At 39.3% G+C, this 25052-nt stretch overlaps 1 protein-coding gene and 1 long non-coding RNA gene across 4 annotated transcripts in view; one reads left to right on the forward strand and one right to left on the reverse strand.

Moving 5' to 3' along the window:
• Positions 1 to 2418: 2418 nt before the first annotated feature.
• On the reverse strand, positions 2419 to 21793 carry LOC113968273. Of its 3 annotated transcripts, none has more exons than XR_003534462.1 (3): positions 21620 to 21792; positions 9879 to 10015; positions 2419 to 3328 (listed from the first exon to the last, which is right to left on the reverse strand). It is a non-coding gene; the product is annotated as an uncharacterized LOC113968273 (long non-coding RNA). The 3 variants fall into 3 exon arrangements; XR_003534464.1 differs by lacking the exon at positions 2419 to 3328 and adding an exon at positions 8096 to 8418 and having other exon boundaries at positions 21620 to 21793; XR_003534463.1 differs by lacking the exon at positions 2419 to 3328 and adding an exon at positions 8655 to 8836 and having other exon boundaries at positions 21620 to 21793.
• Positions 21794 to 21800: 7 nt separating this feature from the next.
• AHR (aryl hydrocarbon receptor) overlaps positions 21801 to 25052 on the forward strand; it is a 59869-nt gene continuing 56617 nt past the window's right edge. Inside the window, 1 exon segment of the mRNA XM_027684690.1 lies at positions 21801 to 21988. Within this exon segment, the coding sequence (XP_027540491.1) occupies positions 21933 to 21988 (56 nt within the window). The 5' untranslated portion in view covers positions 21801 to 21932.

Below are 25052 nucleotides of genomic sequence, written 5' to 3' on the forward strand. Positions count from 1 at the left end.
CCCTCCTGTAATCTGACAAAACAGAAACGACACTTTCTCTTCTTGTCAGGTGGACTTCCGAGATGAACATCAGCACCTATCCAGTACAAACATGCAGGGGACTGTTCATGTACTAATGCTCAGAGCCCACTGATGAGTGTAGTAAACATTTTCATAAGAAGCTGTCCAGATAAAGAAAACAAGCGATCATTTGGTTAAAAGACTAACACTAAAATCAGAGGCAGGGGAAGAAACCCCAAACCAATGTGGCCACAGGACTTAAAAAAGGGGATTGTGGACCCAGTCTCATGCCTGAGGTCAAGGGTTCTCTAACAGAGATTTAGGAGCTCACAATTATAAGCAGGTCAGGCTCTGTAATTTTCAGTGCCAGCAGTTAGGGAAAATATAAGGTCATGTTTTCAATTTACGATTTGCTCCTGGCATTGCTGATGATACTTAAGTAATGGTTCTTAGAATAATTTAGTAATCAGGCTCAGATTTGTCTCAAGATTTCTTCTGTATTTGTATACATTTAGAGTCGTCCACGACTAGGGTTTGTTAATTATAGTTTTTGAATCTGTTCTACCCAGAATTACAGAGATCCTTTTATTTAACATAACAGTAGGAAATAATAAACAAAGAGAGGAAAATAATCAAACATAATTGCCTTTAAGCTGATCCACATAATGCTATATTGAACACCCCAGCAAAGTAAAAAACATTTAGAAATGACTGATTACTTTATGGCAGTGAAAACCAAATGCTTTCAGCTTCTTATTGGAAAGAATAATCAAATTGCATCATGTTGCTGCCTAAATCCCATTAGGGCTTAAAGAACATTAGTTTATTCACAGCCTTCTTTCATCTCACACTAGACAGAGCCCTGTATTAAATCATTATTCAGAGTTGCTTTAGTATGGTACTTCCTAGTTCCATGTTTCTCACTCACGCTGGAAATGGCTCATTTCAAGAATTGACAGATTAACATTAGTATTTCTAAAAAATGAAAAAGAACATTTTTTTTAACTTGTCCTGTAGTTAATTATGTATTAATAATCTCAGTTGTTTTCATTACTAAGAGAGACTTGGGTTTAGCTTATCTGCAGGCTAATATTTTAGAAAATTATATTTAGTTCTGTTCAGTCATATTCCTAGTTATGTCTCTTCTGTGGTTCATCCTTTTTCCAGGAGCCTCATATTTTAGCTTTTCCATATTGACATCAACATAGAATCTTTCTCAGTTCCTAGAAGGCTTCTTTTAAGCTACTTGTTTCCAGTTCGTTTCAAATCTTTTCCTACAATATCTTTTCATGCTATACAGAGGAACTATTCACCAGATGTATGAAGTACTCTTAAATTTCCTCAAAATTACTAATTTCTAATTTTTTGACTTCATAGCTGCTGATTGTGCTGTTTCCTCAGGGTAGTTATTACTGGAAACAGTCCAGGTGTCAGTGACTACTGTCACAAAACTTCTGAAAAATTCTCAATATATTCCCTTTCTCATGTATTTTTCCTGGACCTTCTAAGACTGAGCAACCAAACCTCAGTATCAGTAGGTCATTGTGGAATCCAGAATTTACTGCAGAACTGGAATGTTTTTTCATAATCTATGAGACCTACATTTCAACAGCTGCTTTTGCATCCTAAATAACATTCTTTCAATATTTTTTCCCACATATTAATTAAATGTATATGATAATGTAGATATATTCCATGGGAATTAATTTCTTTGGCTTCCCTATCAAGCCCCTTGGTATTTTATCTCAGAAGATGAAAAATGCATAAAACTACATCACCGCTGCTAATTTTTTTCCATAGCTGAGGTGTCTTGCAGCTGACATCTTGAGGGCTGTCCCAAGCATTATGAGTTGTAGAATTGAAATACATGAAGATAAAACTGCTTAGTGTAAAATGCTACATGTTCTTCAGTCTAGAGGACAAACTCTACAGTGCAGGAAAAGATATCTGTAGCTGCATTTGTGTATACCTATTACGATACTGCCTTCAATTACATGATCATGTGCCATCTTATTCCATAGCACTCTATGTTTATTCTGATGTCTCAAGAATTACATAAAAAAGAAGTCACTCCCCAAATGATTGTAAATCCTAAAATTTTTACTATTTTCTTTACAATAAGCTAAAATTTATTATATTTTTGTATGTAATAATGGTAGACATGGCAGAAGTATGTTTGGTAGCTTACAAAACTACATTCAAGTAGCATATTAATGCTGCTTATCCATTTTCTAGGATTCATTTTCTCCCTCATTCTTCTTTGGGCCTATCAAAAGCCTCTTTTTTCTAACTACTTCGTATCCTACAAACAGATGTTTTGCTGATCCTTTTCTCAGAAAAAGAAGAGAACATAAAAGCAACTACTCCCCAGGAGCACAATCTGATCCCTTTAAGGGCTTACTTTAAGCCTCTGGTCTGAAGGATTTTGTGGGAAAGCACCTGAGGAGTGAATACTTCTGATTTGCAGGAAGCTTTCTCTTGAGAACTGATGATTACAGCAAGATGCTGGGGAGCCGGTCATCCCTCCCATTGTTCCGGTCACAGGAATAACACAGAAGGACAGAATAAATGCCAGAATATCATATTTGACTCTATTCATGTAGTGAAAAACCCACACAGAAGCCCCATAGGTGATTTACATACACACGTGTGTTGGGTGAATCATTGAATAATCCCTAAAATAAGGATCAAGGTAGAGGTTGTCAAAACTACCATTGTTCATTTTCCTTTCTGCATTTCAATTCATTTTACAGGAGATACTCTTCATGTATTAAATGTATTTAGAGTTATCATAGCTATCTTATTTTTTTCATCTGGTACTATGCATTAACATGGAGTTGCATCATCTAATCTATAACCTTTCTGTTTCTAAATACTATGATCAAATAAAGTTCCTCTAGTTTATATGCTGACTATTCTGCTTTAGAGTCTAGCTTCCTCAGTGCTGATGGGGCAGTTACAGCTGTTCAGTCTTCTCACTGGCAACTATATCCACTTTGAACACGGACAAGGAGAAGAGAATTTATCTTCTTTGTATTGTTTCTTATCAAAATACAGAATGTTCTTGGGTGGTGGCTAAGGAAATAATGTTTTGGGTTTTACATATTTTCAGGAATGACAGACAAGTTAAATGACATGCTAATTGAGACATTGCATCTGCTGGAGAAACTTCTGACAGTCTTCTGAAATCCATCCCCATTTAGGAGTATAAGTCCAAATGTGGGTGTTGGATTTTTTTAATTTATTTTTTTTCTGAAAGGCAAATATGTATATGATCAGTATTACTGAATGGAGGTGCTGTCTTCATCTACAGCTTTAGAAAGATCTCCTGCAAAACAAAAAGGTAATAATTTAGATTCTCAAATCTAAAATAAGGATCATTAAATTCAGATAGGCCTCAACCATTTTGCATACCAGCTTTTTTGCTGCGATTGTTTAGTTTTGGGCCAGTAGATACACACATGTTTTCATACTTCGATTTGAATGTGTGCAGATCCTGAGAGTGTTTGAATGGCAGGTTTGGATGTCAATCTTCTGTCTTTTCCCATCTTTCTAAGTAGCATTTTTAATCATGCTGAACCAAAAAAATTAAAAAAAAAAAAGAGGCCTTCTTGAACCACTGAAGCTATAGTACAAATCTTTTCAAAGTTTGGAGAAAACTATGACTATAATTTAAAATTGTATTGTTAACTTTATTTTCTACAAACTAGTCACAGATATTTGTTGAATTTCTTGTGAAACTAGTGGCCTGGAACATCTTTGTTATTCTTGTTACCATTTTTATTTTATTAAAGGGAAAAGGGAAGTAAACCTGAACTGAGCGGACTTGTCAGCACTATCACTGTATTGCTGTGTAGATTTTGTGTGAAAAAGACAAAGAAATTTTGAGAACAAAGAAGTCTGATGAAGTTCCAGAAACACTTTACCTCACTATTCTTCCTCTTTTTTATTTTTTGTTCCAAATCTTTGTTTGGCTTCCCTTGTTCTGGTGAAAATAACAGAATGAGCAAATGTATCAAGTGGAATGAATCAATGACCATTTATAGTCGTGCTTTTTTTTTTTTAATTTTTCTACTCTTTCTTGTTAAGTAAAGCAGTTAAGAGGACTGTCTTCCAACAGTTAGCAGCATCTGTTGGACACTACAATTTCTGTATATGAAATGCAAAAGTATTACGATGGCTAATAAAGTGAGACAGGCAAAATTTTCCCTCTGAAGAAGAGGTAATTCCCCAGTATGGTGCAAGCCTTTGCTTCTTTTGCCTTAATCCTCAAGAGAGCTGACACCCTTATGCAGGACATTAGCCTTACACCCTTACACTGGCCTTAGGACTATATTTTGGTTCCTGACTTCATTCAGTGTATAATGCAAAAGAGGGATTAATTTCTCTGCTGCTCTGTCTGGAACAACCTTTAAGGTCAATATTTCCTCTGTACATTAGATTAAGTGTCCAATTGTTACAATAGCAACAGAGGAGAGACAACTGGTGGCTTGTTTGGAGATGGGAAGTGGTTGAAGTTGGTCGCACCACCTAGTAAACTCAAAAGGTCTCCATGGGTTTCTTCTTTTGTGAACTGTGAGAATCCAGAAGTTTTCCCCAAAATCAGAGACGGTTTGAGTCACATGTATTTTTCAAATGTCAGTTCAACAAGTTGCATAACCTTGAAAACCATACAAATGGGTTTCACTTTTCTGCAGAATAATTCACACACACAAAAACCCCTACACAATTATATCATGACGCAAAATCCTGAAATGTTCAGGTCTGTTCACGACGTTGGTATTTTCTATTGTATAGGACCAAGTAAGCAGTTTTTCTGGTTTTTTTGGTTTGGTTTGGTTTGGGTTGGGTTGGTTGGTTGGTTGGTTGGTTGGTTGGTTTTTTGTTGTTGATGTTTTTTTTGTTTTGTTTTGTTTTGTTTTGTCTTTGGTTTGGGGTTTTTTTTGTTTGTTTGTTGTTGGTTTTGGGGAGTTGTTTTTGTTTGTTTGGGTTTTTTTATTTGTTGGTTTTTTTAATTATAAGAAGCAAATAGCAAATACCACAGAAGGTGAACTGGAATACATGTTGTACCTTTATTACTAATAATACAAATAACTGTGGCTATCTAGCACAAATACCAAATTTTTTTATTGATATTTTAAATAGGTCTGCCAGAACTGACCCTTTATAGTAGGAGAGGAGATGGGACTCTCAATTGAGGGAAATTTAAGAAAAACTTTTATGAAAAGAAATTCAGATAAAAAAGATACTGTAACTGTATCTTAATAATAGTAGTTATACTCAAAAAGAAACTGCTAACTTAATCATATGATATCAATGCAAATATTGATTCTTATAGTTAAACACGGTTTTTAAAATATATTTATATGTAAAATATCTTTCTATGTTTTAAATAAAAGGTTGATTGCTTTTTCATAGGAGATTTGTCAGTATACTCAGTAGTCACGTTGGGTTTAAAAAAAGGCAAATAGACCTACTGATACTTTGTCTTTTTTTATACTGCCTACCAGCTACAGACATAGCCTTCAGCATTACGATAAAAAGTGTCTATGAGCTGTCTTCCTTCTCCCACCTCACTCCCAGAAAGCATTATTACTCAGAAATTTTCACAGCTGGTAAGAAAGTAAGGAAATGTTCGAGTGCAATTATTTTCAAGTCATTGATAACTTTAACTAAAATATTTCTGAAACTGCATCTGAGCATTTAGTGTGTAGAGTGCAACACTCTATACTGTGCCATGCTGTGTAGTCTTGCAAAATGATAAGAAATGCATCCATAATTTGTAAATACATTTTTAGTGGCTGGAAAGTTGTCTTGCACAAATAGTTTTGTGTTATCTCACATCTTGACAGCTCTGAAATCTTGCTTGAAGTAGTTTACAGCTTTGTCTAAACTGGGGTAATTGCGCACGACGGTTTATACAATGACGAATTACTCTTCGCATTTACAGGACTCTGTACAGTTGTTGGGTTTAGCACTGCTATATAAAGCATTAAGCTTATTACGCCCAAAAGAATTAAATTATGCTGAGGCAATTTGATTAGTTGTGTCCAAAGGAAGACACAATGGTAATGAGCTAAAAGCTTGAAGTGAACATAGTTAACATCAATACATCATAATTAAAGAAAAATATTTGTGTAAGCATTTTCATTTAATCTATTTTCCCTTTTATTCAGTTCATTTTCCATTCCTGCAAAAATGCTTTTTGACTTCCAGAAGATTCAAAGCATTAAAGTTGATTGAGCTTTTTAATTTTATTTCAATGTTTATACACACTACACGCAACCTTGTGTTCACAAACTATATCAGAAATTCTGGATTTGTTGGATTTCTTTCAAAATGTTAAATGATAGGCATCTTAATTTAAATTTTTCTTGAAACATCCAGGTCTGTGTATGAATTGTGATACAAAAAAGACAAGAGCACCTACTCATTTCAGTCTGGCAAAATTAGACCAGTCATACATGGAATCTGGTTGATATTTCATTAGCATTATTTTTACTTGAAGCAAATGAAAAACCTAGGTGCCTCATAGTGGTCTGTTAAATGCTGGAGAAGAGATCATTACTGTAGTAGTAAGGCAACATTCTGGGAAAATCAACAGATTCCTGCAGAAGCAGGTCATTCAGCACTTTGCCTTCAGAAGCAGGTAGTGTGATTCAATGATGGCAAGTGCTGTTTCATGGGCAACCTTCACAGCACAGCTATTTTCAGCAATATATAATTTGATAAGCATTTTCATCTCAGCATAATTTAGCATATTTATTCCTTCATAAGTTTTAATTCCGCTTAAGAGGAATGAACCTATCAACATAAAGAGGTCATAAGGATTGCTGCATGATCAGATTAACCTCTCTTCGACTTCATTGCCTCAAAGCTTTAGATCAGTTCTCCTTGATTTTGGAAACAATTTGTGTGCTGTTTCCAGGCTACTCTTTCCAATTTATTGACATGATACTATGTCTATTTAATACTGTCTATTGCTTTATTTTTATTAATATTTATAGGCCCATTCCCACCATGTAGCCTGATTCTATGAGGATAATATTACCTAAACACTATATTCTAAGATTTTTCTCTCTCCTCATTTTTGTAACTTTTTTTGTAACTATTTAGTTGTACCATACATAAACATGAAATTACACTGATATTACTAATGATCTCTTTCCTTCTTCACAAACTGAGGTGAACAAGCACCTATTAATAACTGCTGCTTGCAATACCAGAGCCATTGGAACTTCACCTTAAGACTAAGGCTATATGGATTTGTGAGTCTTAGCTCACTCCTAGAGAAGTTGTTAAATGATTGCTACAGTGCTTGATAGGATAGATGTGAATTTTCTATTGCCCTCTGAAGTTGCTTAAAACAACCCTAAATCCCCCTGCTTTCTCACTACCTCTGTTGATCTTGAAACACTTGACTCCTGGAGGTTCTGCAGGGAGAACTGAGAGAGATGGTTGACTTTGTTTCCCTCCAGGATGAAAATATGGAATGAAAGACTTGGGTTAGGGTTCTGCCGAGTCAGGGTTTATGCAGTACTTTCACGGTTCAGAAACTTTTATGATTTAATAGTTATTTAAATTAGTGTTTTGTTAACTGTATGTTTGCTTGCAACATAACCACATAAGAGCAATGATTCCTTTAAAACATTTCCCTGAAAACTCTTCTCCTGCTTTTTATTGTTTTCAGTAACAGCAGCTCTTCAGAAGATTTGGTGACTGGGCCTCAATAAATTGCTCCTGGGTTTTGTTTTGATACTGCTATTACCTGTATCATCTGTTGTGTTATTTTATTTGTAATATGATATGTTAAGGAATGTAAGGTATTCCATAATTGTCAGATTTCAGGAAGGATGTTCAATTTAATTCTGTTTTTTCAAGACTCAACTTCTCATGATAATTCAAATCTATGTATTAATTATTATGCAGAATATAACCTGATGCCTATTTATTTACTCTTGATAGTTTGTGGAATAAGTAACACATGGGAAATGTGTCTGAGATTCCATTAGAAATCTGAGCCTGAATTGTGCTGGAGTCATTGTGCATGATACTGTACACACTCATGGCAAAAAGGAAATTTGTATCCATTTTAAGTAGAGCTGGATCCAAGCAGTTCATTTATTGTATGTATGAGATTCACTTATTTCAGAGAATCCACTCAGCACTAATCCTGACTTTCTTTTCAGCTGACATTGAAAAAAGAATTTCAGTGCTTTTTAAAGTGTTTACTCCAAAGGTTCAAAACCTTGACCCATGCCCAAATGGAGAAATTTTCTTCTGTAAAAGAAGCTTGGAGATACGGAAATGTTCATTTCTCTAGCAAGTCTGAAACATTGCCACTTCAATTCAACCAATAAATTCAATTCAATTCAATAAATAATTCTTCTGATTCTCTCCCATCTTTCTTTCTCATCTCTAGAAAAAAAGAAAGAGTTTATATTTCGGAATAAGCCTAAACTTACACACTACATCTGTAATTTTACATCATGTTTATAACTTAGAATTATTTATATCTTCTAATTTCAACCTCTGTGTTTGTTTCCTTACACAGTGAGTGTCACAGTGGGTAAAACTTCATGTAAGTATTTTCATAAGAACAATCACGTTAAAAAGTTCTTGTTTTCATTCCATGTAATATCAATTTCCATTTATTTAATTTAGACATCTCAAACATTTTCTTGGAGAATATAGTTTAATTTCTGCAAGAAAGCAGTTAAAGGGGATATTTCTACTGGATTTTTTACTTGTTTTTCTCTTGTTGCTTGTTTTCCCAATGCCTTTAAAATAACCAAAGTTGTTTGTGATTTCATGAATGTGTCTGTGCAATATACAGCTGCAAAAGAAACAAAAGAGATTCTGATGAAGGGTGAGGGAGGTACTTTCAATGACTAATGTGTTTGGCTTTGTATTTTTGACTGTCTGCTAAACAGCAAGGCATTAGATAAGAGAAGGCAATAAAGGAAGAGTTTAAAAAGTGAGATAGAAAGGTACAATAATGATGCTGGCACAAACTTCCTCTATCTCTTCAAAACTACAGAGAAAAGTGTTCGAACATTGGGTAGGTTGGGATAAGGGTGTTTGGCAGGAATATAACCTAGGTGAATCAGTAATTGTTGGATCAGGGGAAACTACAAATATCAAAAATCCTTCAAATAGGTGGAAGTTTGAAAAGAAAGATATTATCAAAAATGTGCCATTGACATCTGTTAAAAAAAAGGGTTGATTTTTTGTTTGCTTTCTTTTAAGTGGTGAGATTTGCTCACAAAGAGGATTTATTCATTTATTACTTTTTCTAAAGGCTTTTTTATCTTGCAAAAAGTAATATAAATTACTTTGTTTTCTAAAGCCCTCTGTCAGCAGAAACACGCTGTGACAAGTTCCCTCAAGGAAAGTCCTGTAGGGTCAAATCCCAGCTGAAATTCTTTAGTGAGCCATGCTGAATATTTGCTACCTCACTGCTGGTTGGAGTGACTGGATTGCAGAATACAGACTTGAAAGGTAGAAAAGCCTGAGGATCTGTACATCTGGCAGTACAGGTGTCTGCTCATCAAACCAAAGAGCACCACTGGATGTTTTTTCCTATCCAAGTGAATCCTATTACTCCTTAGAAAAGTATGATCACTTCTTCAAAAAAGTATGATGAAATTGAAAAGTAGTCATCATTGGTTATCTTCTGTTGATTTTATATTCAGTAGTATCTCTTCCTGGATCACAGTTAGACTACCAAGCTCAAGCAGTTTGTAGTTGATTCTGCAGTTCAGGTACCTTGATGCACAGCACACACTGACTAACCTTCCTGTTGATGTTTCTTCCAGTGTGGAGCATAGGAAATAAGGGAAGAGGAAGAGAGAAAACTATATAAAATTGCAGCTCACCTTATCCCAGCCAGCACCTGCACTCAGGCTCAGGGTCTAACAGCACCTGCAGTTTGGGTGAACCATTAATTTTAACAGAAGCAGCATGATACTCAGGGTTGAGTGGGAGAGCCACTTCTCTTGAACTGGAGTGATTTCTGGGAACGAGATAGGCTGGATATTAAGTAACACACACAGTAACCATAGTTTTCTAGAAAATAATATGCTTTTTCTTCCCATGTCACCATTGCAACAGTTTCGGTTACAAAGAAGACAAGGAATAGTGTCGCTAGCTTGCTGTCCTGATTATTTTCTTGAGCACCAAGCTTGAAAAGGAGTGATTTGTTTCCATCTGTGTGCCTCTGTGCATCTGTTAAGCTAAATAGATTGAAGGGATTGGGAAATATTATCAGACTAAACACTGTGATTTCTGTGCTTTTTATAGATGGAAATGACCTAGCTACTCAAAAATAATGTTTTATTTCATAAAGAAGACACAGGTGAGTTAGAATATGGAGTACTGTTCAAAGCTTATTCTGTAAGTTATGTTATTTTTATCGAGTATTTCAGAAAACATATATTACCTCTGCTGTTTGGATACATTCAAATATATTATCAGTGTGAAAGAAGCTCAAATAAATGAATATAATATATCAAATATTACCAATACTGGATGTTCTTATAGCATGTGAATACCACTCCATTAAAAGCTGACTGTTAATACTAGTAATTCAACAGCAAAAAAGATATATTATTTCTTTTCTCTCCCCCATAACACATCTTGGCTTACACCAGAATCATTTATTCATTTGTGGAAAATTCTACTGTAGGTATGCATATAACTTGATGTAAGAAATTATTGGTTTTCTGACTGTATGTAAGGCACATACAAATCATTGAATGAGAGTTTGATGCATATATATATATATATATATATATATATATATATATATATAATGCAGCTTTCACTGCTTATGGGCTGCAGCTGTAATAAGCTTGGAAGGATTCCAGTAGGTGGTTCTAGCCACCGCAAGCCTAAACTATCTACAGCACCATCGTCACATTTAACCTCATTCATCATGCCTGTGTGAAATTACATTGTGGTAGCAACTATTTAGCTGCTTAGAATGTACATAGATGTTGAAGGAGCAAACTCAGCAAAGTCAGAGTATCAATAACCATAACATGAATAGAATAGCACAAACATGTCTGAAATTCTTGTTATTATTTTCATCTTATAAAAGCAGCTCAGGTGACCCACAGCCATTATTTTAAGACAACCATATTTCCAACCACCAGGAACTGTACTATTTTAGGCTTAAAATCCTAAACTGGCAGTTTTCTTTATTCTGCTCTGCCTACAATAGAAAAATTTGAGATGAAGGGCAAAAAACCCACTGAGCTGTGTTTCTTTCATCTGTATAGCTACAAAGGGAAGGAAAACAAGGGGAAAACACACATAAGGCAATTACCAGGTTCTGCCCTGATGAAGATAATTGCCTCATTGTGTCCATTATAAATGTTGTCATGACTTTAGTTCAAACTTTGGCCTTAAACAATGGAGACCACGAAATACATATTTGCTACATATCGAGAATGTTATGGGAATTACATAAATATTTTATACAAGGGCAGCAATACTTCTTGAACAAACTTTATCTAGCCATAACATTCTGGCACATGGACCGCTAAAACAATTGTTGCTGGGGAGAGGTTCTGAGAGAAAGACTAATATATCAAAGTAAATTTGTTTTCAGGTCTCCTTTTAGAAAGGCTTTCTCTGTTCAGTTTACTGCAGAAGGACTGCGTGGTGGGGGAATTGGAATTTTCCCTGTGTATGCCCTTCCCTGAGGGCTTCACTGTGGAAGAATTATTGTAAATTCACAAGATGCTCTGTGGAGCCAAAAGACAAAAGTAGGCTTTATGGGAACAAGCTGAAGATTCTTCCTATATCGTTCCTTTCTTTGTCCATTTTTTGGACCGGCTAATTCTAGAACATGAGTGTAAGAGGCAACACCTATATAGGAAATTAAGTAGAGCTGAGATGTTGGCAATGACCCAGATACTGCAGACATACATATGCTGTTAAATTTGTAGAATTCCTTGTTTGGTTCTTTGCCACTTTAACTACCAGCATGAAAAACTCTAGAAAGTTCTTTTTAATGTTACAATATATTGATCACTAAATCCTGTGGTGACTTTCCTAAATGAATTATTACAAGATAATAGCTTCCATGGCTCTATGAGCTACTAGCGGAACTCTTTGGTTTTCTCTTTTGTTTCTTTTTATTTAATGTCTTCTTTTTGGTCACAAATTTCTCTTTAGCCATTGCCAGGTTTTCTTCAATAACCACCTCTTTCCAATAATCACCTCTTTTAGCTCTAAGCCTGTTACTATTTCTATATTTCCTTATCCACTGTGCTTATTCTCTTTCCTTTTCATCAGTTTTATCTTCCTGTTCAATTCTGGTTGCATTTCTAGGAATGTACTATGTGAATCCCACTTTTAGAAAGTAAGACTTACACATTTCTGGGACTCCGATAAATTGTCACAAGACCTTTTTTATTGTTAAACATCTCAAGATTGTATAGAGATGCTTAATTACTTCTATCAGATAAAGAATTAATAATTGCACCAAGAAAAACTTGGTATTGTCTTATTATTTAGCATGCACAAGACTATCCCAGATATTCTGATCTGATGGAAATAGGGAACTAGATGAAGCATAGACTCCATTCACTTCATATTATTATACTATTTATATTTTTGTAGGGATAGTAGGAATGTTTACTAGGAAATAAAAGAAAAAAGAAAATTTGACAGAGTTGCTGCATTTCATTCAATAAGTTAACTTCAATAACTGAAGTAATCCTCAACTGCAACTCCTGATTCTTTTAGGCTTGAGGTAGCAACAAGACCAGGAATTACTCTTCCAGCTCTGGAAAGCATATCACACCGGTCTTGGCATAATGCAGACCACAGGCCACCCTCAGCCAAGCCTGAAGGTCAGCTGAAAGGTTCAGATAGTCCAATAGGCAGCTGTTTGTCTTTCTTAACATAGATCACCTCATCCAATTTCTGTTCTTACTGTTTGGTTTCTTTTCAAATCCCACTCTACTTCAAAATATTGTAATGTGTTCCTTGAAAGGACCAGCAATCACTTTTGAAGGATCATCTATCGTACTGCCCATTACTAGAGAAACCTCATCCTTAACTTTGCAAGCTGAAAGAGCCCAGATTCAAATTTACGAAGTGTGGACTCAGGGAATTCTTATAAGAGGAATCCTGGATGAAAAATTCATGTTTGCTGGAGTTTTGCTGCCTCTAGGATATCTCTTTTAGTAAGTCTTCCTTATGAGAGAAGCTGTGAACTGGCTCTAGATATATGCCCTCAGAAATAACAAGCAATATTTTATAACTCTGAAATGAGCAACTTTTTTGTCTCTGGCAGATAGTCTAGATAACAGCTCCATTGACTATTCAAGGAAAATGATAAAATTCTAAAGCTTGATGATGCAATCTATTGTAGACGCAGGGACACAGTAAGAATATTTGTGAAAAACACTGAAGAACAGTTCTGAACACTAATGTGCTGAGATTACTAGAATTGCTAAGACCACTGACATAAACAACTGGCAATGTGCAGGTTTCACAGCTGTTTTTTCTACTGTTTTTTATAAGAATAAAGACATACCTTAAAAATAAGCACTTCTAAAAATAAAATCTTCTATTGCAAAGAGTGCCCATGATATTTTTATCCACGCCAGTATTTTATTTGTCAGGGACATTAAAATGTTATATATATAATATAGAATACAAATTGTAAAGGAGGCAACATTCTTTACAAGAAACAGAAGAACAGCTTTTTTTTCACTGCACAGATAGTTTTCTAATTCAGTATCTTAATTATTCAGTATCTTTATTATTGTAAATAGAAAAATATTTAAAGATATTTAAAGGACATTCTGCACTGCAAAAGAACACTCTAGACATTGGTCTGTGGTTCTTCTGTATGTCTATAACACAAAAACATTTAAGAGACAGCTTCTGCATAGCTGAGATTGTTAAAATCTTACTTTTCAGACAACACCCGAGGCTCTACAGTGAAGCTGATGCTACGTAGCTAGTTGCGAAAAGTAACATGCCAGTTACTATAATTAAGGAGCAAAATATTTATATTGTATGCAGGGCACCTTGATTAGAAGGTTTTCAGAAGACTCATTACATGCAAGTGTTAAATACTACAAGTTAGTTCTGTGAGCCAGACAGAATTCAGACAACCAGAGATAATGAGACTATAAAGATGATATGTAGCTAGCAACAGTTGTGGCTTGCTTAGGGATACATGTAAACACAGTCTGGTTAGAACACTTAACAGCATAAATGTGGAAAAAAATAGAAAGGATAAAGCAAACAATACATCAAATAATTTGTGGGCAGTTTTCAGTCCATGCATGTTCTCTTTTAATGCTGAGAAGAAATAATATGCCGTGACTACTATCTGCAGAATAAAAGCATTGAAGTTTTTCCCACAGAAAAGATACCCACTCCTGTTAACCTTTCTCCAGTGTTATTGTTTTCTCTATGTAATGTGGTAGCTGTCTGGGTTCATGCTGCCTTTAATTCTTCAGAGGCAGTTCCTTCCCTATTTTCCTGCCTTAACAGAGTCACTGTCTTCTCTCCTCTCTTCACTTCCTTAGATGTCTCAGTCAGAGTTGAAATCAAAGAAAATTTATTGTTGGAATGATGGAAAGTTGTAGTCAGTCTGGATGGGAAAACATTAGACGTCTAAATGACAAAACCTATAAAAATTACAATTGCTCAATGAGAAACAGTCTCTAGGAGTAAGCCCTGAACAGGTTACCCAGGGAGGTTGCAGGCTCCTTGTGACAGAAGGCTCTAAATGATGGGTAGGGCAATTAACCATCAGGGGTAACACAGGTACAGCACACCATGCTTTCAAGAAGTATGAACTCAATGAATGACTTTATTTTGTATCATGTCAATGAAAGTAGCTTGAATGTAACTAACACAGTCCTCATTTTTATTTCTAAGTAGGCTATTTCCTGAGTAGGTATTAAAATCACTATGTTTGGACTTTCTTGTTTGCTTGTTCTAGTCTATTATTAATTATACATTATGTTTGTGGAAATCTCTCTGTGTAGTCATACAGATATTGCGTTGGTTTTAGCTTTGGCCTTTGACATTTAGACATCTGTGTATCTATTTGTATTTTTGTCATATTCTTCTTTTTGTATACCTACTGGATTTGATAAGAAGTCCCACTAAAATGAGAGATAATACAATCACAATTAATACAATACCTGTAGCTTTTCTTAGTCATGGAAAGGTTTCATAAGGCTAAATTAAAATTCATTAAAACTAGCTTTATTTATTAAAATTGGCTCAGGTTTGTTGGTACAGAAATTAAACTTTGGCATGGCAACTGCATTGTCACTTCTAATTTAGATAATTTTTTTAATTCATTAGTCTTACTCTGTGTATACCCTTTCCTCTTAATGAGAGCAGAAAGAGAATTTGCAGCCTACTGAGTTAGCTATCATAATTGTAAGCTTGTTTGAGAGCCTCTCAAACCACAGGTTTTGTTAAAATTATAAGCCAATTTAGCAACAAAGCCCTGTTAATAAATATAGTTCAGTAGTGTTTTTAAATCAGAAGTAAAATGTATTTGTTATGCATATAACGGAACAGAAGGTCTCAGTGCAGCAAGATCGTATTTTGGTGCAGCTGGATCATATGCTGCCCACATTTGCTGATTGTCATGGTGATTTATTGTTATTATCAAAACTTTCCTGCTTCTGCATACTAGTAATTGTAGGCTATTTGTAACATTTATGGCCAAAAGTACTGGAAGTGTACTCTGAGGTTATATTTGTACTAGTAAATTGAACAAGTGGAACTTTCAGGATGTTAAAACTCAGTTATTGGTAGTTTTAAATGGTTAGAATCAACCTTTAGACAGTTTGGACATGTTTCCACACGATTCTCAGGGGCATTTCAGGTGTTAGCACACGTCATTGGCCATTTGCAGTTTGCATGCAGACACCTTCATTTGGAATCTAAGAAAATATAATAGTCTGGATCTGATTCATTGTGTGCCAGTGAGCCTCGATGGCAGAATCCTGGGAACATAACCTATATGTCAATCCTGGAGGTCTGAGTATAGAAAACATCATACAAGATATGCAGAAACAGTATTTTTCTTTAAATAGGTTTGTAGTTGCAGACATAACTCTTTGCATATTCATGTAGCAAACATAAACTTACTCCATCAACAAGGAAGGAGAGGAGAATGAAGGAGTGGCAGTCGGTCATACAGGTATCTAACTGCTGCTGTCTTGCTTAAGAGGCTGTGCCAGGTCATCCTGACTTGCCCTTGGAAAGGGATGACTTGTCACTGATTGCTTTATGTCTCCCAGTACTTGATTGGGAGTAGATTACGTTGGATTAAAATAAAGAGTGGCTCTTTATTTTACAGAATAAAAAAGAAGCTCACTGGGAATTATAATGTAAGACTATTTTAGCTATATGATAAAGTTTACTTTTAATTCTTGTGGGAAAAAAGGGTTCCTGAACGTTTTAGGCAGGCAAGGTTCATTCAAGTTTCTTGCTATATCTGTATAGCTCTTCAGAACCTTTCAGTTTCAGATTAAAAAAGGGAGCTCTCTTGAACAGAGAAGCAGTTTCTGTATAAATTTGTTCTCTTCTGCTTGTTTCTGCACATGAGAAAAAAACTAAGAATAGTAAGCAATGTACTGACTTTTATACATGCTCCATAAAAATATTGTTCCTTTATTCCTATGCTTACAGGTAAAATGTTTTTTGCTTTACATATCATAATATCTGACCAGAATCATGATCCTGCCTTACAGACAATGCTTACTAATTTCTCAAACTTTCTTCACATGAAAAAATCTTGAGCACAGTCTCTAAATGTGTTTTTTTGTCTACTCAAAAGTTTTTTCCTGGGCTCTGTTGGAACAATTAAGACTATAGATTTCATTGGATTAGTGCAAGTCAATGAATTTAAAATAATTAAAATACCATTATTAACAAAGACCTTTCAGCACTAACCATTATGTGAGGATTATAGTCTATTTGCCCAAATACTAATTATGCTTCATATTTTTCATCCTTTATATGGCTCTTCCTCTTCTGGAAATGCTCCCCAAGTTAAATACTCAATAGAAACTGGGTGTGATTTTAAAGCACCTGCAAGGGTAGTGGGAGTGGGGAGCCAGGTGTGGGGATGGGAGAAAAGAAAAAGAATATGCTGGTTCTGTGTTGACAAAAATACAAACAGTGGGTAGGGGAGGGGGAGGTTTCTTGTCAATCTAATTAAAACTGTACACAGTTCAATTAGTACCTTCAAATGAGGCTTCTGTACTCATACAGTCCCATTGTTGACTTTCTTTTTTCTCTATATAATTATTTCTTCTTAAGTTTTAAAAATTGGAGTAGAATTTCCCTCAATAATCCTTGTTTCTCTCAGTGATATGTTTATGTGACCTTCCCAGTCACCAAAGAATACGTATGTAGGCGATTCACTGACTCTGATTCAACTTCCATAGATGATTACTTCCCTGAAATGAGCAGGAAGAGTAGCAGCTCATCTGAATTGCCATAGATATTCTTTCTTAGCAGAACAAGGAAAATAACAGCTAAATCAGCAGTAGTTCTGTATATCCCCAAAACCTGATATGCATAAATAACAGCTTTAAATCACAATCCTCTTTCCTTGTCTCCAGAAGCAGAAAAGGAAGCAGAAAAGAAGTCACAGATAATCAAACAAGATTTCTTCTGTGTTATTTGCACTGCAAACATCTAGAAGTCAGTACATAGAATTAAGCTGAGGGAAGTAAAATTTTGGACACAGTCAGAAAGAGTAGGATAAAAGCTAGAAATGAGTCAGAGATGACCCTAAGATAACAAGCAGTGTTTATAATTCTTATAAATTCCTCCCAAATGACAAGATTTTTGTTGGTCTTATACTGACCCTGTGAAAACTACAGCCCACTCAGGAATTTCTGTCCATTTAGTAAAAGTCCTCCCTCTTTCAAACAGTCCCTGCCTTATGAAATGAGTGCGGGGCCAGGAAACAGATCTTAGGAGGGGACTTTTCAGGGCAGGAGAAGCAGAAATGGGACAGGACATGGAGTTGTGTGGAACAAAAGTGTATTGCTCATTTTGGAGTTAGGGCAGCAGGAGTGACTGCTGACAAGTAAGAGCTCTGGAAGCTTCAGAGGATGATAACCGCAAAGGCTACTGGACCTCACACATGCTGGGGACAGGTAAAGCTACAGTTCACTAGATGCACAAACACATTTTTCCTAAAAATCTCATCCTTGGATGGCATCACGACTCATGACTGTTAGGGAAAAAATGCTGGATTTGAGCATGAGTAGAAAAGTGATTGCTATTGGTTTGATAGAATTTATTTTATGTTCTTTAGACATAGTAAAACACCTGAATAGTAGCCTAGAGAAACAATGAGAAGAGATGAGAGCTGTAAAAGACACATTAAAGTGATCTGTCCACATGACATCAATCATAGTCATCCTTTGCAAGACCAAACATGTTATTAAACCTGACAAAATATTAGTTCAAAAAAGAAAAAGTCCAACAAAAATCTTATACTGCAGCGAAGGCTCTAAGATTGCAGTTTGTGCTTGTTTTACACTGAATATGAGGCAAGATGTCTACTGTACCCAAATTACCAAATAGAAAATACTGAGACAATGCATTAGGGAAAGAGACACCAAGAATATCCGATGAGGACAGATTTGCAAAAGTTGTGGATAATGTGATACAGAAATCTCTAGGTAAATGTCTAAAAGGCCCCAGTGATACATAAAGACATTCTGTGTGCATTCTGTGGTTCTTTGTGCACCGAACACCTGAAATTTCCTATTTGTTGTTAAAGGTGGCTGATCCATAGGAATGGATTTCTAACAACAGGCAGTGGATTGCAAATGCACAGAGGACGCAGTATCTGCCTAGCAGCATGAATTTACCTTACTCCCTATTTCCAAGTCAGGGAGTTGAAGACTAACCACAGTACCTCACTGGCACCATGCAAGTCTCATGGCCCCAGAGGGGAACTGGGAGATGAAATCTATCATGGAAAGCTAAAGCCTACTGCCTTTTTCATGTAACCCCCAGTACATTTGGAGCTGGCAAATAAGACAGGATACATACAGGTGTTTTTCTGCTACCTAAGTAGCACAAAAGATCATGGAACAGTTGGGATCTTTAAGTCCAGTGAAGAATAAGAAGTCACTAGAGACTTTGTTCAATATCAAAGTGAGGAAATAAAAGACAGTGTGAAAGAAATTAAATTAAAAATTAGAAGGAGAGGAGTCTTGAACAATGACTGTAAGCTTTCAATACAAAGATAATGTGGGTGAAGAGAAGAACGAAAGCAGAGCAGCATTTTATGTATGGAGTGATCACAACACACTTGTGATAACAAAGAAAGAAACCAGTGAGCAGGGAGAGGTTAGGGCTGAAAAGAGTACTGAAAGAGACAGGGAAGTTTATGCTGGAAGAAACTAAGTGCTTGAATAGATGAATGTGTTTGGGGTGAAGAAAGTGCATGAATTTCCAGTTTCAGCCCTAAAGTCAAAAGGAGAAAGTTACTGGAGAAAAGAAGGAAGTAAGATGTACAGTATTGCCTGCCCAATTTTCTAGGATGCTGGTAGGATCTTGTGAAGAGAATTGAGAGTGAAGAGGAAAGGGACTGAGGAGAGATAGCAGCTAGCAAAGAGCTGGCATCCTCTGCAAAGATGTTTGGCTGGGAATGTGGCAGGAATGTGACTGCAAAGCACTGACCTCATAAGGCATAAAGTTGTCTCACTATATTTTTTCAAAACTTTTGTTTGCTGAAAACATATTTTTTCAAAACATAATTTGACGAACCCCTGGCACTTGACAAGCCCCACTAGCGTCGTTAAGGCTTAGGTAGTTTTAATTTTATCTGCATATTGTGACTTCAGAGTACTTCGCCTCTGGGATAGCATCCCAGGAGACTAAAGCCGAGCAATTATGCTGGTAACGAAGCGCGCGTTGTGCTGCCTAATGCCCGCTGCGAGCGCCCGCGGAGGCGCCCGGCGGGACGGGATGGCCTGTCCCGAAGAGACCCCCGGGATCCCCCGACACCGCCCCAGGGAAAGCCGCTGTGCCTGGGGGCCAGCTTTGCACACCCCCACGTTTTTACTGTACGGTAATACTGGAGCCTCAGTTACCGCCTCCGTCGGCTGAGCGGAGCAGAAACGCTTGTCTAATCGAGGCTCCAGCATACAGCGAGGGAAGGGGCAAGCCTCCTGCCGCTAGTGCGATGCTGACAGCCCGGCCAGACCCTGCGGACCGGCAGCCAGGCCAGCACCACGGACACTGCCCCAGCCTCCCGCCCGCTGGGCACGGTGGCTGCAGGGGGGACAGGACCGCGGGGCCGGGGCCGAGCCCACAGCTGCGGTCGCGCTCCGGCGGCGGTGCAGGGCCGTCCCCGCGGGGCGCGGGTGCGTCGAAAGGGGAGGAAAAGGGGAGCTCCTCCCGGCTGTCGTCTCAGCCGTGACCGCGAACAGCCTGTTTACACAGGGCGACTCCCAGGCTCCCAAGTTTAGCCCTGAGACAAAATTTATTGCGGTTATTCCGGGGGAGAGAAGAGTTCTTATGCTTCTGCGGCGGCGGAGGCGAAAGAGACCGGAGGGAGAGAGCGGAGGGGGGAAGCGGCGGCGGGTCAGAGCGGCACCGGGCTCTCCTCGGATGGTGTTCCTTGCCAGCAGTTCGGGAGTTACTCTTTACGATGATGCTCCTTTCCTTTAAAACAAGTGTTTACCCGAAAATGTCAGTGTAATAACCCAGGGATTCATCCCTTAATGAGAGATGAGCTGCGCCCTCGGTCAGCGAGCCCCGCCGGTCCTCCGGTGCTTGACGAGGGGCAGCCTTGCACCCAGTGACTCCCGTTCTGTCCCCAGGTGTCCTGCTGTCCTTGTCCTCGGTGGAGCCCGGTGCCTTTCCGCTTCTCCCCAGCAACCCCCTATTTTGGGCGGTCGAGTGTTATTTCGGGTTTCTCTACCGGGCGACCTGGGGCTATGACGGTGTCAGCCCGGGGGAGGTGAGGAGAGGGGAAAAAGGGGGCGGAGGAGTGACAGACATGGGCCTCGCCGTGCCGCTGAGCTGGTGTCATCTGTCTTTCAACCTGAACGCTGTGATTTCATTTTTTTTGCCACGATTTTCTGGTTTTGGGGCTACACGAACGCTCGGGGATGACCTTCCTTCTCAATGGAAGCGGGAGCCCCCCGCGCACCCCTCCTCGGCCACCAGAAGGTCGGGGGCTTTCCCTCTCCCCACCCCATCCCCATCCCGGAGCCATCCCAGCTCTCCCCCTGCTCCCGCGCCGGTGCTCCCTCTCCTCGCGTGACCTTCCCAACATGGCGGCTCGGCCGCCCCCTCCTCCCTCCGCCCCGCCGCCGCCGCGAGGGGCCTCCCCGGCGAGGGGGCGGTGGCGCTGTCAGCCCGGCGGGGCGGGACCCGGCCGGGAGCGGGCGCGGGGCAGGGCCGGGCCGGGCGGGGCGGTCCCGGCGCAGCGCACACTGACAGGCGCTCGGCCAGCAGACGGCGGCCGCGCTGGGGTGCAGAGCCGGCCGCGTACCCTCCCGCCGCTGCAAAGAGAACCGGCATCGCCTCAGCGAGGAGACGCGAGGCGAGCGGCGCTGGAAAGCCCCGACCGCCCCCGTACCTGTGCCCTCCGGGGGCGGTGAGTGGGTGTAGCCGCCGCCGATCACCTGGGATCCCGCCCCGCAGCGCCTCCGCCTCCCGTCCTCGCCCGGCCGGGGAAGGCGCCACCGCCACCGCGAGCGAGTGAGCGATCGCGCTCCGAGCGGCCGCGGGCAGCAGGACCGGGGCCCGCAGGCGAAGCGAAGCGAGGCGAGGCGAGCGCTGCGGCGCCGGTGGGGCTCACCCGCTCTCGGCAGCCGGGGCGAGGCGGGCGGGAGGGGCGGCGGCCCCCGGCCGGCGGCGCCCGCGGCGCGGGGCGCTACAGCCGCGGCAGGATGAACCCCAATGTCACCTACGCCAGTCGCAAGCGGCGGAAACCTGTGCAGAAAATGTAAGCGGCCCCGCGGGCGGGCGGGGGGTGAGGCGGGGAGGGCGGTGGGAGCGACGGGCTTCCCGGGGCCGCGCCGTCCTGCCGTGGAGGCCCGGCGGGGGCGGCCGGCGGGGCCGTGTGGGGCAGGGGCGCCCGGGAGAGGGGGTGCCGCGGGGTACTGGCGGGGTTGTTACTGTTTTTAGGGCTGTTTCCCCCCCAAAAAAAACAAGGGAGTGCCAGGGCGCAGAGGGTCGAGGCGGGGGAAGCAGGGAGCGGTGCCGGCAGCGCGGTGCAGCCGGCTGACCTAGATTGGGAGGCATCTGAGGTGACGGCTCCGCGCGGTGGCTGCGCTCGCCCTGCCGGAGCGGGTCCCGCGGGTGGTGCCGCGGTGGCTGCCCGCTCCCCCCTCACCGCTCCCGCACCGCTCAGGTGTCTCTGCGGAGAGCGAGTGGTCGGAGCCGGGAACGGCTTGGCCAGTTCCCATGGCTTAGGGCTGAACCCCCAGCTTTAACCCTCCGGTATTGCATGAGATGCGTTTATTTGCCAAAGAAACCCAAGTGCTGTAGACCGGTCGAAAGAGGGGGAAAAAAAGTCTAGTGTATGGTGGCTTTTTGTTTATTAGTTTGTCATATTGAAACTGTGGGAACAGCTTACTGTCTGAGTAATTTTCTACGATGCACCTGCTTTAGGTTTGCATCCGAGCCTTTGTATGCTCCACTAAAAGGCTGCTCTCATGAGAGGGGCATTTTCAGGCTAGAGGAGATGCTTAACTTGCACTTTCGACCGAAAGTCAAGAATCTATAGATCATAAAAAGTAGCAAAGCTAAACTACTGAGTTGCAAGAAAAATAAGAAAAGCTAAAAAAATCTTTGTGCATTTCTGCGGGGTACTTCTGTAGATATAAAATAACTGCCAGAACTACAAAAGCATTAAAGGAGAGAATGACAAATATTTAATGAAATCCTATTGTGAATGATGTGTTTTTAGATTCACAGCAGACAACTGTCTTGGAGGGGGAAGGAAATTAGCTTGAGCACTTGCTTCTTTATGGTTGGAATTGTTAGAATGAATGCATGTAACCCTACAAGTTAGCACAGAAAGTCTAAAAATGTATCCTTTTTTTTTTTTTTTTAATTCCCTTACTAGAAAATGCTTTAATTATGAAAAGAGCAGTGCTTTCTTCTTTGACCTTTCTTTTCCAAATAAAAATGTAGAGGTACCTAGATAAATTCACACTGTAGATTTGGATTTTTAAGAATGAAATCAGTGTTTTTTCATGAGGAAGTGACATGTATTTGTAGGCTATTAATAGCTAAAGGCAAATAGTTCTGGTTGTGAAAGGGTGAGGTGTTCTACCTGGCCTGGTAAGATAGCTTAATGTCTGGTTTAATATTATTTTCTGGTTAGCCTTGGCTAGAGGATGTGAAACCTTGTATTTTACCATACTGTAGTGTCTACATAAGTAATCCTTTTCCCTGTATCTCCTCGTTATGTAAGTTGTCTGAGCTGCTGCGATTAGTTGAACTTGAAGCCTTTTTCTTTTTTTTATTACTAATAGGAACTATTTATCTATTTAGGGACTGTGCCCTTTAGGACCAGAGGGAAAAGTTTCTTCTCAAAATAAAAGTATTCATATTGAAATAGTATGCTCACCCATAATTGAAGTGGAGGCTGATTATTAACCTGGGTTACTGGAAATTATTTTTATGCAAGACATCTATCTTGCATATAACGTTTACGTGTTTCTTTTCTTCTCAAAATGCCTATGCTCTTTGGCTGCTGCTTCTGTTAGGCCAACCTTGCAGAACATTTCTAGTGGGTCAGAGTGCTCCGATTTCTCACACAACTTGTTACAGAACACACTTTTAGGCCAAAAAAAGTGAGACAGGTAATAAGTTTTTTTTTAACTGATTGATGGAGGGAGGTAAGATGTACTTGGTGCTGGTTAATAAAGCTTTGACACTACTGTCATTTTAATCTGTTTGAAGTTGATAATGATATTTCCTACCCTCAGTAGAATTCACAGCTCTTCAAAAAAAAAAAAAAAAAAGGTGATACATTACTGGGACTAGTATCTTTTATAGAAGAGATTGTTTCTGTTGATAGTTCTAATGTTTTGTTTGCCATGTATGTAACTCTGAATGGCACATAATAATTGGTAACCTGTGGTGACAGGCAGATAGTCTTTAGAATTGAAAGAAGGTCTTAATATATTGCCACAGTTGCCATTGAAAAAAAATTAAATAGAAGAAATGCTTCTTACTTCAGGTGCAAATAACTCATGAAAGCCATGGTGGTAACTCAAAACCAGTTTAAGAAACATCTTTCCTGCAACAACCCCTTTTTATTATCTGCCATGTAAAGAACTGAACTTGAAAGGGAATCACAGGCTATTGCCTGACAGTGCCAAGTGTTGAAATGTGCTTTTTTGATTCAGTAGGGAATTACAGTATCACAGCTGAAAAAGAAAAGCAATCATGGGGGAACATAATAGGCAACTGTTCCTGCAATTCATCTTATCTTGTCATGTAAAGAAAAAAAAAAAAAGAGGATGCTAAACATGTGCACTCCAATTGCTTGTAATATGCTACAGAAATCACTTTCTTAATACCTTGGAGTCTTTCAATTTCCTCCCTGTTCAGTGTTTGAGCCCTGCGAGTCCCCCTGGTGGTAGCAGGCCTGGGGGTGTTTCACTCCCCACTGAGACTTGGGAAGCAATGGGTGGCCCCTGCATTTTGCTTTGGTCTTTTTTTCAAGACTTAAATTTCTTTCATCTAGCGATTATTAAGTGAACTAATATACTAGAATTGTAGTAGGAAGGATAAAATGCAAATTTTATGGAAGTGGGGCTTACTGCAGATAGATTCTAACATGAGGTGAAGGGTATTATATAAGTACAGATCCAACTTGCAGTTTTTATGTCTTTCTGCCTACTAGCTCTGATTTGGTTTGTTTTTCTTTTTTTCAATGTTTGGATAGGAATTGTTTTGTATAACTGGATAAATGTAATAGACAAAGAATGGGGTGGGGAGTTCTAGATGTTTCATACTGTGCAGATGCAAAAAGCATAATGTCTTGTTTCTTT

The sequence above is a fragment of the Neopelma chrysocephalum genome, unplaced genomic scaffold (assembly GCF_003984885.1).
Source record: "Neopelma chrysocephalum unplaced genomic scaffold, ASM398488v2 Primary Assembly neopelma1_67, whole genome shotgun sequence".
NCBI classification, from domain to species: Eukaryota; Metazoa; Chordata; class Aves; order Passeriformes; family Pipridae; genus Neopelma; species Neopelma chrysocephalum.